The following is a 19,372-nucleotide window of genomic DNA, read 5'->3' on the forward strand; positions in this document are numbered from 1 at the left end:
CTCTTTATTTTATATGCCTATGTTTATCGTCATTCTAAAAATTGTTTAAATCGACATAGAATTTCATATATATGTATAATATGAACGTGTCGTAACATTAGCGTTAATTCAATTTCCCCTTTTGACATGTATATACGTACATACATACATATATACATACATACGTACGTACGTACGTCCAATAGCTTTTCCATATTTCTCACTGCAAATCTACAGTTTCATAATTCTATTCACGTTGTATACACGTTATAGATGATTCGAATTAAAGCTCGAAGGTTTATAAGAGAGAAAAAGAAAAAAAAAGAGAGAGAGAGAGAGAGAGAGAGAAAGCTTGATCGTAAAGGATTATTTATAGACGTTAATATGAAATTCTCGAAGAATGCACGTTGTTTTATATAACAATTTTTCGATTTAATCACCGATTGCTCGTTAAAGGTTACAAATGAAAGAAAGAGGAAATTGAAACGAACGAAACGAATAGGCCGCTTCGAAAATCGTCGTTCATCTCGTTCGTGGCTTAGTAACTTTGACGATTAATCGTTACGTGATCGGAAAATGTAGGGAGCAATGAGTAAATACTGATGACGAAGCGGAATGTGCATTTACGTGCAGCCGAGAAACGCTGGTTTCATGTTTAATCGGAGAACGAGGAGAGAAACGTTCCAATCGAACTGAAACTATTCGTAAAATTACGATGACAATGTTAACGAAAGTTCGGAAAATTTATTAAACGTTCTTATCTATCGTTTTGTGTCCGATTGATAAATTTTTATGCTATTTTAACTGATCAATTTATTTTTGAAATTATGAATATATAAATATTAACTTGATTCATAGATAATAATAATAACAATAATAATAATGATAATGATAATAATAATAATAAAAATGTGTCATTTATTTATGAATCAACGCAATAGATAACATTTGCAGCTTTTCTTTTTCTTTTCTGTGACACTTTACTGTCCTTGAAACGAACAATTATTTGCAGAGATACTGCATTGAGATGCATACGTAAGACTGACAATGTAGTTCGATAACCGACTTCCATTACAGTTACAAATGTATACGTTCGCGATAAGACTTGCTAGGAAACTAGTGCAATGAAATCCAATTTCTTTGGATGCGTATCTTTCGATAATTATACAACTTTCACGTATGTAAGTTTTCGTGCCACCTAAATACGGCCCTACAAAAATCAGAACATGATCTTACAATTAAACGGAAAGTTTAATGAATACGAACACGAATATTGTTGTGCTTATTAGTTAATTATTTCAATAGTCAATAGTTTTTTCATAATAATTTACATCTAATTGTTTCAATTCAAATTATTATTATCATTCTACTCGTCTTCTGATATTGTAATATAATTATGTGTAAACTCCAAAATGGAATATAAATTGAATAAAAACTAGAGTTTGTTAAAAAAAAAAAAAAGAAAAAAAAAGAAGAAAAAAGAAAAAAAAATCATAAAAGTAAAAAACGAGAAAATATGACTGTTAAGAAAAAAAAAAAAAAACAAGATGTGCTTTTACTAAACCGTACCTATGATACATAGAAAAATTTCTGCAGTTTCATTGCACTATCACAAGTGTTGGGTTTCTAGTTCCATTAACGATTTATCGACTGACAGACGCGTCAAAATACCACCGACCCTCTTCTCTTCGTACTTGACCCACGTCGAAGCTTATGTCATATTTACGCATCTCTCGAATGAAATTCTAATCCTTTTCCCATCATATGAGAAGGTCAAACGACGTCACTTAAATTTCTATTTTATTCGTCATATTTGATTAACAATAAAAATAATAAATAATAAATTATATTTCAGAGATGCTAAATTGTATCGTGTGATTTTTAAAAAAATTTATAGTAATCGTCGTTTTATTATTAACGACATTCAATGTATATACTACAAACAATATATAAAAAAACATGGTTTCTTGAAAGTATGAATTTTTTTATTACATTCGATCCTAGAAATAAATAAATTCGTTTTCATCGATACTAGAAAAGACGAAATTGTAAAAAAAAAAGAAAAAAAAAAGAAAGAGAAAATGAGAAAAGAGAATCAAAATAACGTAAAGATATTTAAGTGACGCTTATGCAAGCTTCGACAGCCTGTGGGTTTCTAGATGTATGTGTTTCGTATTGTTTGACACAAATAGAATCTAATGTCAGCAGCACACGCAGTTTCATTCAACCGTGAAACCAATGGGCTTTGCTCGACCGCGACAAATATAGTACTCGTTAGGACATGATAGGACGTTTTACCGTAGCTGTCTCGATGGAAATGACATGCATTTTCAAAAGTCCTCTTTATTAGATAATTATATATTCGTTTTTTTTATAATTAAATAAAATCGTTCACGAAATTAAATTAGAATCATTTCAATAATGCTATTTATGTTTTAAACACGATTATTAGATAATTGCAGATTCATGTTTATTAGATAAAATCATTTCTTTATTCTTCTATAAAAATTCGATTAGAATCATTTAAATCTATCAATAAAACATCTATGTTTTGTACACGAATATTAGATAATTGTATATTCATTTTTATTAAAATAATATCATTTGTTTGTTATTCTGTAAAAATTCGATTAGAATCATTTAAATCTTTCAATAAGACATTTATGTTTTATACAACAATATTAGATAATTATACATTCATTTCTATTAGATAAAAATATTTCTTGTGTTTTTCCATATAATTCGATTAGAATCATTTAAATTTTGTCAATATGTGTGCTAAACCTATATCGTTTATATATGAATGAGTCAAAATCAAAATGTTTTTTGTTTTTAATTCGTAGACTTTTTCATGCACTTCCGTTAGAACGGCTTGCATTTCGTCAGCATCTTCAAAATACAGTGAAGCGTACATACGTCTTTCGCGTCTCGATGCTTCATTTTCGAGGGAACAGTCGCTCGTTTAAAGCGTGGAATAACAAGTTCGAAAGATTCAACTCGTACAACGGGCCTTTCCTTGCGAAGAAGACGTAAACATTTCTCTACTGGCGTTCCACGTCTCTGAACATGTTCGCTGGACCAACGAATCATTTCCCATTGGGTTTGCTACCGTCATTTCTTCTTCTCTCTTCTTCTCCGACATTCGTAGTTAGCTTCCGAAATAGCGACGACGTTTTGCTTAGATAGCATCGAATATCTGCATCTGTAGTATTTTCTTGACGAACCAAAATATATCATAGCGAATTGAAATGTTTTTGAACGTTAATTAATTAATTAATTAATTAATTAATATATTTTCTGTTAGATCATTTTTATAAATGGCCGAACTCGTATAAAAATATTCTTTTATTTTAATTTATACTTTTACTTTGTCTCAGGTTTTTTATTATATCGTTTATGGTTTATATGTCATAGAAAATCGAACCTTTATGATAAATTAACATGTTTTTCTATATTTATTTATTTATTTATTTTTTTAGTTTTAATTATCATTCTTAAACGATTAGACTTGTAAAAATACTTTTATTCACGTTATTTTTATCGATGTACATATGTATATTTATTTTTATTTTGTATCAATTTTTTCACCTTTTATATTAATCTTTTCTCTTTTCTTTTAATTTGTTTTACATTTACTTCAAATAATTTGTACAGTATTTGTACAACACCGGATCGTTTGAAAAATAATTTTTATTTTTATTTCTAAAGAAAATTCAAAGAGAAATTTTTTTTTTAAAGTCATTTAAGATGGACCGTATAATCTGATCAATTGAAAATCAATTGCTTCTTGATGGAACTTGACAATTTTCGCATTTTAACGAAGTGCATCTCTAAGATTGTATCAAAGTGATAATGAACAAGAAGGCATTGTGTCGAGAAAACCTTGAAAGTGCTGGCACCGGACTGCGTTTACCGATTGCGTCGAAGGTACTCTCGCCAAAGTCTTTGCCACCAAGGAAACTTTGCATAATCGGAAAATAGAAGTTCTTCTTACTCTCTATGAGTTCACAATTTTTGTTCCAAAAATAAACCTATGATAAATTTAACAAACGATTGATCTTTCATCAAATAAAGGTAAGAAAAGAAAAAAGAAAAGAAAATCATTAAAAAGAAAAAAAGTTAATTCAAGATTGCATTTGAAAATGAACAAAAAGCAAATATATTATTGTTGTTCATCGTTTCTTTCGTTTTATTGCAACCTAAATCTATAAGACGATTGAATACAAACAAATACATATAAAAATGAAAAAGAAATAAAAAAGAAATAGAAAAAATAAAAAGAAGCACGAGGAAAGTGCTTCGACTAATTCGTGACGTAACCACTCTGCCAAAAGCAGCAGTGCGGTGCGCGTCAGTCAAAAAGGCCGCATTTCTCCGCATCCACGAGACTGAGTCTGCAAAAGGAGTTCTTTGAACGATCCAAACGAAGAGATAAACAGAGAGTAATAGAGAGAAAGAGAGACAGACAGACAGAGACAGAGAGATAAAAACAGAGATACAAAGATACAAGGAAATACAGAAGAAAAGATAAGGATTCTAGTTTCCTTCTCTCTCTCTCTCTCTCTCTCTCTCTCTCTCTCTCTCTCTCTCTCTCTCTCTCTCTCTCTCTCCCATTATTTCTATCTATTTATCTATCTATCTATCTTTGTCCTTTGTTATAACACAACTATACTGCAGTCTTTCTGGCAAAGTGTCCCGACGCATTGCGTCTAAGTCCTCGCATGAAACTGGCCAAGCTTTAAAGCCATGACGTTATCCATGAAGACGAAGAGGGCAAATACGAAGTAAAGACTCCTTTTAGCACTTGGCCAATATATGTCGTTGCTTTTGTTGATAAGTGTAAACCCTCGCATCCACAAATATATATACACACACACACACACATCACATATTTACGAAGAACAAAATATACACGTAATACACGAAAAAAAGATGAGAAATTCGTCAATAATTCGCAAATGTCGATCGCCAAACGGCCCGGATTTGATCAAATGAAAAAAGAAAGCCATTATAAAATTTTTTTCTCAGATCTATCTACTATTAATGTTTCTAACATTATTATATTTTTCATAAGTTAAAAAAAAAAAAATCAAAGCAATATCAAGAAAATACGATATGTAAGCTTCTACAAAAAATAAATAAGAATGAATGTATACACGGTAATGAAAACGCAGCCGTTCCGCATCCAGGAAACGGATTAAAGTAGGATTAAAGATGAATACGATCCTGCTCGCGAAATCGAAGCAGGGATTTAAACGCGAGTGGAAAAGTACGAGACAGAATTCAACCAGCGTGTAATAAATTTTTTAATTGATTTTGTTCAACTGTGTTTGTTACCATTGGTTTTATCGTATCAATGTTTAAATTCGATTTTTCGTGTGTTAAAAATATGTACTTGAATTTAAATACATCGTCGTATCTCGAAAAGAGAACAATTATTTTATAATAAAATTGTTAATGTCAGTTTTGTTAACGTTTTATTCTGTTCGAAAAAAAAAACAAAAAAAGAAAAAATATACAATTAGTTTTTCTATAACAGATATTTTTCATTTTACATCATAACAAGTCAAATATTTATAATTAATTAATCGAACTTCGGCGGACTCGTAAAATAACGTTTTTTTTTCTTTTTGCCTCTTTTTTTTCAATATATATTCAGTTTTATTTGAGTGTTGTGTTAGTTCTTCTTTCAGTGTATCATTTGTATTAATCTTTTTTTTTTATATATTTAATTGTTTTTGTTTTTGATGTCATAAATTAAACATTTAAATACGATTATTTACCAAATACATTAAATATGTAAATATATTCATTGATGTACCGTTCTAATGGTGTTAAGAAAAGATTTGTAAAATAAATATAAAATGTGTGCTAGACAATGGTAGGACAGATGGAACGGTGCCATCCAGTTGTCAAGGGACGGCAGTTTGCCCTGCGGGAAAATTAATCGGCACGACTAAATTCCGAAATTCAGAACAGCCTGATCGATGAGTGGACTCGAAACAAAGAGTCTTGTTAACAAGAAATACTAGCGTCTCGACGAGCCGTAGGATGAATTGTCCGTAAATGATGACTTCTATGTGTGTTAGTGAATGAGCAACATTTTTAAGCATGAATAACGAAATTCATTTTTTAAATGTTTGTTAACGAATCTAATTTACTTTTTGACAAGTATTGAAAACCCGAATGATTAATAAAATGACGGGGGAGGGGGGGAGGTAGGTGGGAAAGCATATCGCCAAGTTTGATTTCAAAAATTAATAAAAAAAGAAAAAAGAAATTAAGAAAAAAATTATTAAAAATATAATTAATATTATTATTTTTCTTATTAATATTAAACATATTCTTATCACATTATCATAGACATTACTTTTTTGACTACAGTAATTAATGTTCGATGCAAGCATTAAGAAAATTAAGGGAAAGATTTCGTTTCGCAATGAACGATCTGACTAATGACTAGCCCCGTTTTAATGGAGCTACCATAATGAAGTTAATTAAAAAGTACTTTCAGGAATAACGGTTTACTAGGATACATTTGTAACGTTTTAATGAAATTTGATAATAAAATGACATTTTTAAATAACATTTTATCGTTTCGCATCATGTTAAAAATGAGAAAAGATGCGCAAATTTTGCTTAAAGTTTTAAAGGGATACTTTTTCTATCTTTTCATTTGCTTTCAACTTCTTACAAATCTATAAGTAAATATATAATCAGGACTTATATTCTTATTCATATAACTCTTTTCTATACTATACTTGTATAATATTTTTAATCACAAATTTAGAAACAAGTTTCAATATATATTAGTAATAAAAAAATATTCTTTAGATCCACAATAAATATTCAATAAATATTCTATAAATATTCTTTAAATCAATAAATCTATTAATACTAGTACAATAATAGTACTAAGTTTATGTCTATCATATAAAGCTATTATTAATATAAAAGTAATAAATTATTCAATAATCGATCTATGACAAATGTTTTGACAAGATTCTAGGTTAACATATTGTATCAATAATTATTAAGATTAAGTTGAAATATGATCTAAACATTTTGGAACGAACTATATATTGTAAAAAATATATAATATTAATAGACTTACATGTTTCGTTGTTTGGTAAGGAAACTTCAATGCTACTTCTACCAATTGCTAAATAAGGCTGACAGGGTTTATATTCGTTCTTTAATAGTATTTAAGAGAAAACACATAACTTATTTAATATCACTAGTATCTTTAACCTCAAACTTATTAAATGCAATTAGAATAACGAAACGCTTTCTTTATATCAATGAATTCAACGAATATTATCGTTATACGATATAAAGGATCATTTAAAATTTCTATTCACAAATTACATCAATTATTCTTTCTTGTAATAAAATTACAATACACAAACAAAATAATTGTAATACATATCACGAAGTACACAGTACGATCAATTGATCCTCACTGGATTAAAGCAGAGCCATCTCTTAGGCATGTCAAAAAATATGTTGTTATATTTTATCCTTGGAGAAACATGCATATAGGAACATTATTTGATGATATTTAGTTCCATTTAGTTTTCTTATCACCAAAATTCATTTTCGTTCATGTTTTCATAAAAATTGGGATTTTTTTTTTCTAACAATTCATGAATAAATAAAATTTACATTTTTTTTTTGGTTATATTTTAAATACGATAAAAAGACTGATAAGAATTTATCTGGACAAGTACATATTTAGTTACGTATATATACATATATTTATATATTAATATATATTTACAATTAACGTCGCTAGGATTTTAAGAGAAAAACATGATCTTAGATTTAATTTTAAAAATATTTTGTTTAAAGTCATTTAAATATTATGTAAGCAATAATCAAGAGAGTATAATTTGTTTATTTCTGATAGATAGCGTGCATAACAATCGTAATTTTGTTTTTCACTCAAGAATTCTAATACTATTTCTCTAGTTCATGATTATTTGTTTAATGTTGGTAAAGACGTTTGATTTTCAATATGGCTGCGCTTATGTATTAATTTTATTATGATTTTTGATTTGGCGAAGCAATATTATATTTCTAGATTAATTTCGATTACAAAATATATATATATAAATGTTTTCGTTATCGGTCATGATATTTTATCGCCCCAACAGGTGTTATCAACTGACGAAATGTTCTTGCGATAGTGGTAGGGTATTAAGAATTGAGAAAGCATTTGGCAGCATAATCTTATTTGACGCTATTTCTGTGACGTAAAAAAGATCAACTGGGAACTCTATGACGATGAATAAATTGAGACTGGGGTCAGATTACATTCCCCTCACTGAAGAAGACATGTTGAAAGTTCGAGCGATTATTTCATTTTCGAGACTAGCTTGGGTTACTGTATCTATACCATTGTTTGCATTTATTTTCTGTATTATTTGGTCTGTACTTTATAATTTTGAACATGCCACTGCAACCCACTGTAAGGTAAAATATCTAATTAATGAAATATTTACAGAGACTAATTAAAAAGTAGAACAATTTGAATTAATGTTATTATTTTAAAATATATTATTTATTTCATTAGATATATATATATATATATATATATATATATATATATATATATATGAATTAGATTGAAATAATACATTTATAGTTAAACTCTCCAAGCTCTTCTTTATAGGTCTACAATTTTCTTCCATCAGTTTCTGCAACGATCGGCCATTACAGACCTCAAAGAGATGTTTGGAAATTGGCGATTGCTATACAAAGTGTAACTAGAATGTTAGTTTTAATTATGTATTATCGTTATTATAAAGAACATGTATATAAATGGGCACGATATATCAGTAATATTGTCTTATCTACATATATTGTCGAAAATATATCTCTAATAACTCTAAGCTTCTGGACTTCAGACTCAAACTATGGTATGTACTGGGACGTACATACATTTATACATTTATTTACATTTGCTCAGAATAGTGATAATAATGATTGTTAATTTTTTTTAGCATTTCACAAATTATCTTTTATAACATTTTTATTAATGTCTTCTATTCATATGCCATTATCATACTTTGTTATGAAGAATTGTTGTAACGTAACCAGAGATTTTTATGAAACTGCATCTATAAGATGGAAATGGAGGGCAATGATGTCAAATGTGTTGTCCATATTATTAGCATGTTATTTTTTTTATAGGCATAATAAATATTGCGAACCATTAGGTGAGTAGAAGAATTATAAAATAATAAATTTTTTAATATAATAAAATATATACTTAGTAGCTAGAATACTTTTAATTCTAAATGTAGAAGGGAAAATTAATAGTTTTTTTATGATTTCAGTATATTCGATGTTCGCTTTGAGTGAATACGGTGTTGTTCTCTCAAATATGATGTTTCATTCGACAGCTGCATGGGACTTTGCAACATCTAGAGTTTTGATATCAGGGAATGGTATTAGATTGATTTAAATTATCAAATTATTTTGGAATACACATTTATAATTACATTTTAGATATTTGAAATATTTTATTTAACATATTCATATTTTTTAATTTGATTTTAATAATCTTTTAATCATATGTACCTGATAGTGGTTAATATGTTTATTATATTAGCCATGGTATCAATCATGTGATTCAATCAAAATGGTAGATACTTGTGGAAAGTATACATCATATGTGTGATATCAAAATATGCTGATTTATTATAAATTTTTAGAGAAGGGTATTTATATATACGTATATACATATGTATATATATATATATATATATATATATATATATATATATATATATATGTATGTATACATATACAAGAAAATAGGTAGAATGTAGATAGATATTTATCATCAATTGCTGTTATACAAAAATTTTAATACAAGAATATAAAAATTTCATTTCGTTTTTATTTCTTTTTAATAAATTGTTTTATAAACACATGCAATGCATTATGTGATTGCTACGAGATATCAAGTACTAACTAATATATAGAAACAGCATAGGAAAATATATTATAATCTTATGATATATATTTTGGACAGTAACAGATTCTATTATGAAGTATAATTACTGTGTACAAGAAAGTGGAACTTTTCTCATTGCTGAGAAATTTCATTAGATCCTTCAATCATATCACAGAATATTAAAACTTGAAATTATTTTCCATTTTATCAACAATGTGTTTTGCTATGGCCATGCTACTCGTTGCAGCAGGTGAAGGAGCATTACGACAATGAAGAACTCTGTTTCCAATATTCCCATTTCCATTGTCAAAAACAAAGTCGTCTACCAGTCTACCATCACGGTCTAATGCTTGTGCCCTGACACCAGCTGGTCCTCTGAAATACAATGAAGTTATTTAAAATATTAGAAGAATTAAAATTGAAAATAAAAAGATGTAAGGTACACGTATATAACCATATATACCTCTTTACATCTTTATACGAAATTTCTGGTATAAATTTTTGAAGATCCTTTACTGCCAATGGATAGAAAATTGATTTAATTATTTCTGTAACTCCAGGTACAAAGTACCTGAAGCAGAGCTTATACAATCCAGGAAATTTGGCCATTTCTATGCAATCTCTTATGTTGATATTATTCCATCTAAATGCACAAAATAACAGGACTTTGATGAGCATCTTTCACTCTTACAATTTTTCAATGAACTTTCCTGCTGATCCTTACTTGTAACCTTCTCTAGATAGCGCCAAAATTGCATTCGGGCCTAGCCACATTTCGCCATTTATTCTAGGCGTAAAGTGTACGCCCAAGAACGGTAATTCCGGATTAGGTACCGGATATATGTTCGTTGTACATAAATGTGTTTTATCTTTATTTAGAAGAAGGTATTCGCCTCGGAAGGGAACTATCCGTGGATTTTGATCGCATCCTGTCATGACGGCTAAACGATCCGAATGTAGACCAGCGCATGTTAATACATATTTTGTTAAAATAAACTGAAATAAATTACAGAATGATCATCAGTAAGAATTTATAAAACTTTTATTACATTAAAAGAGAAATAAGTGCACCTTATTTTTAGACTGAACGATTATAGGTGCAAGTTGTTCTCTTATTTGCGATTCCACCATTTCTGCGAATCCTTCAACTTCATAATTAAGCAATATTTCACCGCCCAATTTTTGAAAATCTTTGGCAAAATGATTACAAACCTCAGCCCAATCTACAATTCCCGTCCATGGCGACCAAATGGCCTTTTCACCCTGAAAATAAAAATCTGTTTTGCCTTTATCGATATTGGGAAATTTTCATATATCGTTACATTCCTTGTCTTAACAAATACTCAATTTTATAATAATACTGTATTTAATAATAATAGTATTTACCTTACATTTTGGTTCGTAATTTGAGATGCACTCTTTATCGACTAATTGAAGATCAGGTACATTATTTTTCAATCCTCGTTCGAAAAGAGCATTTATCAAATCAACCTGTTGGTGATTCTGAGCTACTATCAATTTACCTATCTTTTTATGAGGTATATCGTTCTTGCATAAATAGTCATATGTCAGTTTTAAACCTTCGACACACAGCTTCGCCTGCAATCATTGGCTACCAGATCAAACATTTCTTAAGAGAGTGTTGCTCAATCATTTGGAATCGATCGAGATTAGGATTGATATAAAAAGTAATTATAAGTTATAATAGATCAAATTTATTTCGGTAAAAGTATCATTTTTTTTTCTATATTACCTTTATACTACCAGGCATATAATAAACGCCACAGTGAATTACGCCACTATTGTGGCCTGTTTGATGTTTCGCTAATGCATTTTCTTTTTCTACGATAATTATTTTCAAATTAGGATGTCTTATTAACATTTCACGCGCCGTAGCACATCCCACGATTCCACCACCAACGACAACGAGATCGTATATGTTGCAAATATCATTGCTAAGAAATATAATAATTCATTAATTAATTTTATTTTAATTTATTTATTTTTTCAAATTATAATATTTATTAAAGTAAAAATGAAAACTTCTTAAAAGGAGAGAAAGAGAGAAAGAGAGAGAGAAAGAGATAGAGAGAAAAGGGATGAAGGGGAGAGATCAAGTTTAAGACTAACCTTGACATGCACGTATAACGACGTATCAGACAATTTAAATTCGACGATATCGTTGGTCTTATCAATAAACTTAAAATGTTTCCCGTCATTCTGGTCTCTTTCTTTTTACAAATTTGATGTTATAACGTTTCTGAAAAAAATATGTACGAACATCTCGATCAAATATGTAAGCACATCACGATCATCCGGAAAAGAATTTTTCTTTTTTTTTTTTTTTTTTTTTTTAATAACGAGCATTAATTCTATCGTCGTTTCTAATCATTGTTCAGTTGTTCTATGACTATAAATTTATTTATATTATCATTCTCGCAATATTTTCTTATTTAATTTCATTTATAACGATTCTTCGATAAGAAAACATAATATTTAATTATCTCGATCGAATTGAAGCAATTTATAAGATAAACAATTCTTGAATAGATTCAATGTAATCGTAACTTTCGAATCGTAATTTATGAAAAAGAGAAAGTTTAATTAAACGGATTATTTATTTCAAGTTCAAAGAATCAAAAGAATCAATGAAAGAAACGATTATGATTCCTTTGAGGTTGTTGATATTTTACAATTTCCTATCAAATACCTATTTACAAAATAACAATTTCGATATTGATCTATTCGAATTATCTCGGTGATTTATAACACAGATAATTAATCCATTCGAGATAGAACATGTTTACTTTTTTTTTCTTTGTTTTACTTTTCTACGCCATCACTTTTAACACGTGGATACGGTTACATAACGATAAGAATCATATTTGATTTTAGTTTCCTCAATGAATCACGAAACCAATTTCATTTATACACATGACTCGATTTGTAAAGAAGCCATCGTCATGAAGAAGACAAAACTCTATTTCCGTTTCTCATAAAATACGTGTTTACGACTTACTTCTCGATTATAAAAAAATCAATGACAGTCACGCGTATTGAGCATACGTCGTTCATATTTTTCAAACTTTGCAATTAATGTAATTAACTAATCAAATAATGTATATATATATATATATAATTAGTTGTCCTCATTAAATTTGCTCACTATTAATATATATGTGTATCACTATTAATTGCTTTCTTTTTAGAGATTACACATTAAATTTCATTTCTATTTTTCATAGTCATAAATATACATATGTTCGAGAAATGGAAATCTGAAGTTTCTTGAAGAACTCTGAAGATTTTGTGAAAGAGAGAGAGAGAGAGAAAGAGAGAGAGAGAGAGAGAGAGAGAGAGAGAGAGAAAGAGATGGAAGTAGGTGAGTTAATTAAAGAGAGAGAGAGAGAAAGAAATGAATCGTTAAAATAAAGATAGAATATAGATGCTAAATTTTATTTGAAAATTAATTAATACCAACCGTTAAAAAATGTATTTTTTTTTTCCCCTTAAATATTAACGTCAAAATTTCATATTGCCCTTAAGGATTCTTATGCTAAAGTGACTCAATTTAATGATGACGTACGCACGCGCATAAAAAAACCTTCTTGCTCGTCGCCTGAGCGAAGAAGACTGCCGAGTAATTTTTTTTCGATTAATTCGGATGGAAAAGAGCTCTATCTTTCTTTCAATTCATGCGTTTCATTCTCAACGTCGTTCGATTGATAAAGAAGCTTAGCTCGTTCTAGTCAAGCACGTGGCGCCTCCATCAATTTCAAGCTACGCTTTTACTTGTTTATTAAATAATTATTAAATAATTTTCTAGAAAATTTCATCGAACGAATAAAAACTCTGTCAATATGAATATTAATATACAAAATAAACTAAAAATATCAATAATTTGAAATTTGTGGGAGATTTTTACAAATACGTCTCGCGCTTGAAATTACTTAGATATTGTTTTCGAAATTGTTGATAGGATAAACTACAAATATTATTTAATTCTTAATTTATAACGTGCATTGATTCATAAATAATTGCCGTTTCATTCTAATAAAATTTTTACTTATAACATTTATTATGACATTTATGAATCAACTTAATAGTATTAATCAAACTATATATTACAATTCAATTACGGACTTTCATTCTGAATATATAAAGACATATGAAATTACGTAGAAAATTTATAAATGAAAATATAAAGTAATTTGTCATAAGATAATTAATAAGCGTCGTTTATAATAATTAAAAACTTTCACCTCAAAAGTATAAAGAGATATGCGATGTTACATCGAAAATACATAAATAAAAATATAGAATAATTTGTCGCAAGGTGAGTAATAATTATCGTTCATAATAGTTAAAAATTTTCATTTCAAAGGTACGAAAGAACGTGTTAAATTACATTAAAAAATCGTAAATTAAAATATAAAAAAATTTGTCATGAGTTGAATAACAATAAGCCTCGTTTATAATAATTTAAAACTTTCATCTCAAGAAATATGTGAAATTACATCGGAAAATCATAAATTAAAATGAAAGAGTAATATGTTATATAATGATCGACAATCACATCATTTATAATAATGATTATTCGAATTTTATGGATCAGTTATTTCTAAACTTGCATTGATCTCGATATATTATCGAAAACAAAACGCAATATATTTCGCTTATTGTCGAAGAATTTGGAACTAATGCGCAGAAGCACGTTATTGCGATCCCGAAGGCGACTCACGTCATTATTTTCAAAAGTATTATCTTCGGACGTTGGTCGTTCGGACCATACGGTGTTTACGATCGTTTCGAATAAGAATGGTGTTCTTGGATGGTTCATGATAGTCTCTTTGCAATAAATACGGAACAATGTATATTCTCTCGGTAATATATATATATATATATTTTATATATGAACGAGTACATAACTATCAAAAAGGATAATTTTGAAACGTTTTAAGATACTCTTTCACATTCGTTTAATTCAAGCTACACATATTCTTTTCGTTTATGTAGTTCTGCACTTATATCAAATTCAATTTTAATATATAGATATTTCATAGATATATAAAATGTATATAGGATTTATAAGATACGTATAAAGTATATATAAGAATTGTATGGAATGTACATAAAATGTATAGTATGTATATGGTATATATATATATATATATATATATATATATATATATATATATATATATATATATATATATATATATATATAGAACATTTTATATATATAAATTTGAAATTTACATTCACCGTAAATAACATAAATTAGTTTATACACATGTATGATTGCTTCAAGCAAACTGACATTTCTTTGATAAAATGATTCTGACTAGTAGCTCTCGTCTTTTGGCCTTCTATCTTTATTCAACGAAGCGTTCATATTAGTCGAGAAAGTTCAGTTAACGTTACTACTCTGTAATAGTTCGTATGACATTTCGAAGACGAGTCTTACAGATCGATTAAACCTGAAAACGTATGTGCATAGGTATGTATATGTGGAAAGTTCTGCATTTGAAATTTGGACGTCCAGAAGAACCTACTTCTCTCTTCTATTCTCTCTCTCTCCCTTTCTCTCTCCCTTTCTCTCTCTTTCTCTCTCTCTCTCTCTCTCTCTCTCTTTCTTTCTCTCTCTCTCTCTCTTTCTTTTCTATCTGCTCATTCGCTCGTTTTATTCGTGAAACGTAGACGAAACCCACCTAGCCAGAATGCGTCGGAATTCGAACCCCTGTACGAGTTTTCCTACCCTCTTCTTCTCGACCCTCCGTTCCTAGCCATTGTCCTCTTTCTTTCCCCTCTTTCATTTTCATCTTGCACCTTTTTCTCCTGTATCTCAAATGAAACTCTATTTTTATCATTTATTACTCGATCGAATATGTTCCTTATCTCTTTTTTCTTTTTAATTTCTTTTTTTTTTCTTTTTTTTCTTTCAATTTTACTTTTTAGAAAATAGGTCATCGACGGAGAAGCCATCGAGTTAATATAATTTATTTTTAAGATATCATATATATCATAATGAATAATAATAATAATAATAATAATAATAATAATAATAATAATAATAATAATAATAATAATAATAATAATAATAAGAAGAAGAAGAAGAAGAAGAAGAAGAAGAAGAAGAAGAAGAAGAAAAAGAAGAGGAAAGAATACTATAAAATTGAACGTAAATTTGTCGTTCAAGCAGAAGAGTATTTTATTTTTATTTGTAAAAATTAAATATGTATGAGTTTTTAAAGAAAAAATATGATTTATAAAATAAATTATGATAGCATACATTACGACAAAATACTTTGTCGTTGACAGAAAGTCTGGATTTTACGCGTGGAAGATCCTGAAGTAACGGCTTGTTCGTTCAACTCGGTATAGCCGATGGTATAGGATGAACGTAGCGAACAATTCTATTGTTGATCGTATCATTGAGCATAGGGAATATACTTAAAAGCAATGTCTCTCTGATCGAGAATTTTCAATTTATCGAACGAAAAACCCCGCCATTACGCGATGCATTTCGCGATATCCATTAGTAACATTTTTTTTATCTTTGTTCGTTTTTTCTCTTCTTTTCCTCCGTCTTTTTCAGCAATTATTATTATTTTATCTCATGAATTAATAGAAGAGAAGCCTGAACACATTCTATCAATACCAAAATGACAGTTCGATATATTTAAGAAAAGTTATTTTAATGACATAGAAATTGATTTTAGTTTTTAAAAAATATGAGTCTTCCAATACTAATAATTAGAATACAGGAAATAATATATAAATAAATTATATATATATATATATATATATATATATACCTAATTTTATAAATGAACATTACTGATTCATTCTTATGAAGTCCACATAAAGAATTTAAAAAATAACCAATTCAATCGTAACTAGTAACTTTGTATTACAAATTATGAATTAAGAAAATAAACCGTTTAAACTTTGATTATTGTAAATATAATATACCAAAAAAAAAAAAAATTGAAGAACAATATATAATTTCATGAGTAAAGAAAAATCGAAAAAAAAGGACAAAGAAAAAGAAAAGAGAGTGGGGTACTAAATAGATCAACTACGGTACTGAGATGCGCGTCGTGCGCGGACGCGGCTGCGCGTCGGTTCTTTGACTCCGTGTACGGAGTCAGTCAACCCGCCGCCGGCGTCCAGGCAAGACGGTTTTTTCGTGTAGAATATTTTTATCTCACTCATTCACTTGTCTTCGTGATAAAGACAGAAAAAGAGGGAGTGGGAGAGAAAGAGAGAGAAAGAGAGAGAGAGAGAGAGAGAGAGAGAGAGAGAGAGGAGAGAAAGAGAAAAAGAACAACCGTAAAATAAAAATCGAAGTAATCCTTCGAAATACTATTTTTTTTGCCAAAACAAGCCAAATAGAATTTTGTTCTCTTTAATATTCCTTTTATTCGCGCGCGCACAGATCGCGAGTGAACTCTCAAAGAGTAAGAAGGAAAGTAAACCCATAGTCTGATGCGCTATACCGTCACCTTCGACCTTTCCTACGGCGATCCGTGGAACTCGTCGTGGAGATTTGAGTGCCGTGTGAGTGCGTCGTCGTAACGATACGATGACGCGAACGGACGCGCGTTTCCGCGTATAGCCGAGCGGCGCGCCGCTCATAAAAGAGAAGATCAAAAAAAAAAACAGAGAAAAGAAAAAGAAAACAAACTAAAAAAAAAATCTTTCCTCTTTGTCCTTGAAATTTATATTTTGAACTCGTCTATTAAATCGATTCTATAACGGCTACCTGTAATAAGGTAACATTTGATTGTTCGAAAATAATATTGAAAAATCAAAAAATTTAAACAACTTTCGTTGAAAGGAGGAAAAAGAAAAGAAACAAAAGGAAGAAAATGGAGGACGAATTGAGATGTCCTTGTTGCAAAGAACTATTCACGGAGCCAGTTTTGTTGCCCTGTTGGCACGCTCTGTGTCTCTCGTGCGCTGTTAATCTTCAAGCACCACCCGACTCACCACCCGAATCGACAACAGACTCCTCAAATGCTCCTTGCTCCGATCAAGAAGCCGACAAATTGTCAATACTCTCGGAAACGGATTCGGGCGTCGTCTGCGGTAGTACTTCGACTAGTTCACGACCTGGAAGTTACGTTGGTACACCCGGGAACGGTGGTTTCCCACCATCCGGAGGAACCCTTTGTCTATCTTGTCCTGTATGTCGTAAAACGGTCTACTTCGACGAGGGTGGTGCTCATAATTTGCCCAAGTATAGGGCTATGCAACGTATCGTTGAAAAGTATCAAGAATCGAGGAACGCAAGAATGCAATGCCAGATGTGCGAGGGCGAACCCCGTGAAGCTACCGTCGCTTGCGAGCAATGCGAGGTGATTTCTTCTTTTTTTTCCGATCGATTAATCTCTTCTCTGTCTAAATGTTGTATTATTTGTCTGTGATCTATTTATCTTCCATCATGTTATTTTATTTCATTTTTCCGTCAAATCGTTATAATATCGAAATGTTAATATTTGCCAAATATAGTTATATTTAATATACTATAAATATAATATAAGCATAGTATACTATAATACTATATATTTCAAGTTGTAGAGATTTAACTAGTTTTCTTGATTGCTTTGATTAGCTCGATTAAATGCTGACTATTGTACGAATTAGATTTGATCTATGGATTTATATATATATATATATATATATATATATATATATATATATATGTATATGTATATATATATATGTATATGTATATATTCATTATAAATTGTATTAATCAAGATTTGCATCGATTTATGGATTAGGGTAATCGTACCTTGCATTTCTTTTTAATAACTTAATAGAAATGAGAAAATTATATTAAAAACTTGTTGTTTGTTTTATCATTTATTACATAAGATTCTATTTAATCGATTTTATTTTTTATCTATTTTTTTTTTTTCAAACGATTTTGAAACGTTTTCTTACTCATGGATATCTAGAACAATAATAATGTAATCGTTTGAATGACGTTTGGAAATTACGATAGAAATGTCCTTGACGTTAAAACAACAGTCAATTTCAAAGCTACGCTTGTATAATAAGCATTAATCGTTTACCATTATATTTATGGTACATTCTCGTGTCCTAGATCGTGTACCGATTGCTATAATAAAGTCGTTCAAAACAAGGACAACCTTCTATTCAATCGCAAATTTAAAGTATATTATTCATTGTTATGTTATTATTTCTTTTACGATTCTAAGAAGAACTCTCTCCATTTATTTTTCAGCATTAACATATATTTTGATCTCGTTTAAATGTCTAACACAAGTCGGAAGTTTGAATTTTAGATAGATAGATTGATAGACAAGTTTAAAGTTTGGACATCGATCAAAAAGTTTTGACGTAAATCGATTCCTTCAAGTCTTCGTGTTTTTCGAGGAAAATGAAATTTTATCA

At 29.3% G+C, this 19,372-nt stretch overlaps 4 protein-coding genes across 7 annotated transcripts in view; 2 read left to right on the forward strand and 2 right to left on the reverse strand.

Annotated features, from left to right (window-relative positions):
- The window catches only part of LOC124422028 (WW domain-binding protein 4), a 42,906-nt gene extending 35,479 nt beyond the window's left edge, over positions 1 to 7,427 (reverse strand). The window contains exon 1 of the mRNA XM_046957908.1: positions 7,094 to 7,427. Within this exon, the coding sequence (XP_046813864.1) occupies positions 7,094 to 7,095 (2 nt within the window). The 5' untranslated portion in view covers positions 7,096 to 7,427. The remainder of the gene's footprint in view (positions 1 to 7,093) is intronic.
- Positions 7,428 to 7,965: 538 nt separating this feature from the next.
- LOC124422341 (post-GPI attachment to proteins factor 2-like) lies at positions 7,966 to 9,502 on the forward strand. The gene is made up of 4 exons (XM_046958681.1): positions 7,966 to 8,454; positions 8,654 to 8,900; positions 8,985 to 9,200; positions 9,321 to 9,502. The coding sequence occupies exons 1-4, from the start codon at positions 8,260 to 8,262 to the stop codon at positions 9,446 to 9,448; spliced, it is 786 nt and encodes a 261-aa protein (XP_046814637.1). The 5' UTR covers positions 7,966 to 8,259; the 3' UTR covers positions 9,449 to 9,502.
- Positions 9,503 to 9,868: 366 nt separating this feature from the next.
- On the reverse strand, positions 9,869 to 13,570 carry LOC124422340 (L-2-hydroxyglutarate dehydrogenase, mitochondrial). Of its 3 annotated transcripts, none has more exons than XM_046958678.1 (8): positions 13,425 to 13,570; positions 12,074 to 12,203; positions 11,697 to 11,898; positions 11,330 to 11,542; positions 11,015 to 11,206; positions 10,668 to 10,939; positions 10,407 to 10,586; positions 9,869 to 10,318 (listed from the first exon to the last, which is right to left on the reverse strand). In XM_046958678.1, the coding sequence occupies exons 2-8, from the start codon at positions 12,160 to 12,162 to the stop codon at positions 10,123 to 10,125; spliced, it is 1,344 nt and encodes a 447-aa protein (XP_046814634.1). In that variant the 5' UTR covers positions 12,163 to 12,203; positions 13,425 to 13,570; the 3' UTR covers positions 9,869 to 10,122. The 3 variants fall into 3 exon arrangements, with proteins under 3 accessions (XP_046814634.1, XP_046814635.1, XP_046814636.1); XM_046958679.1 differs by lacking the exon at positions 13,425 to 13,570 and adding an exon at positions 12,654 to 12,674; XM_046958680.1 differs by lacking the exon at positions 12,074 to 12,203.
- A 3,538-nt stretch (positions 13,571 to 17,108) lies between these two features.
- LOC124422339 (E3 ubiquitin-protein ligase TRIM9) overlaps positions 17,109 to 19,372 on the forward strand; it is a 99,152-nt gene continuing 96,888 nt past the window's right edge. For both annotated transcript variants that reach the window (XM_046958676.1, XM_046958677.1), the window contains exon 1: positions 17,109 to 18,306. In XM_046958676.1, coding sequence (XP_046814632.1) covers positions 17,818 to 18,306 — 489 coding nt within the window. In that variant the 5' untranslated portion in view covers positions 17,109 to 17,817. The remainder of the gene's footprint in view (positions 18,307 to 19,372) is intronic.

The sequence above is a fragment of the Vespa crabro genome, chromosome 2 (genome assembly GCF_910589235.1).
Source record: "Vespa crabro chromosome 2, iyVesCrab1.2, whole genome shotgun sequence".
Lineage (NCBI taxonomy): Eukaryota > Metazoa > Arthropoda > Insecta > Hymenoptera > Vespidae > Vespa > Vespa crabro.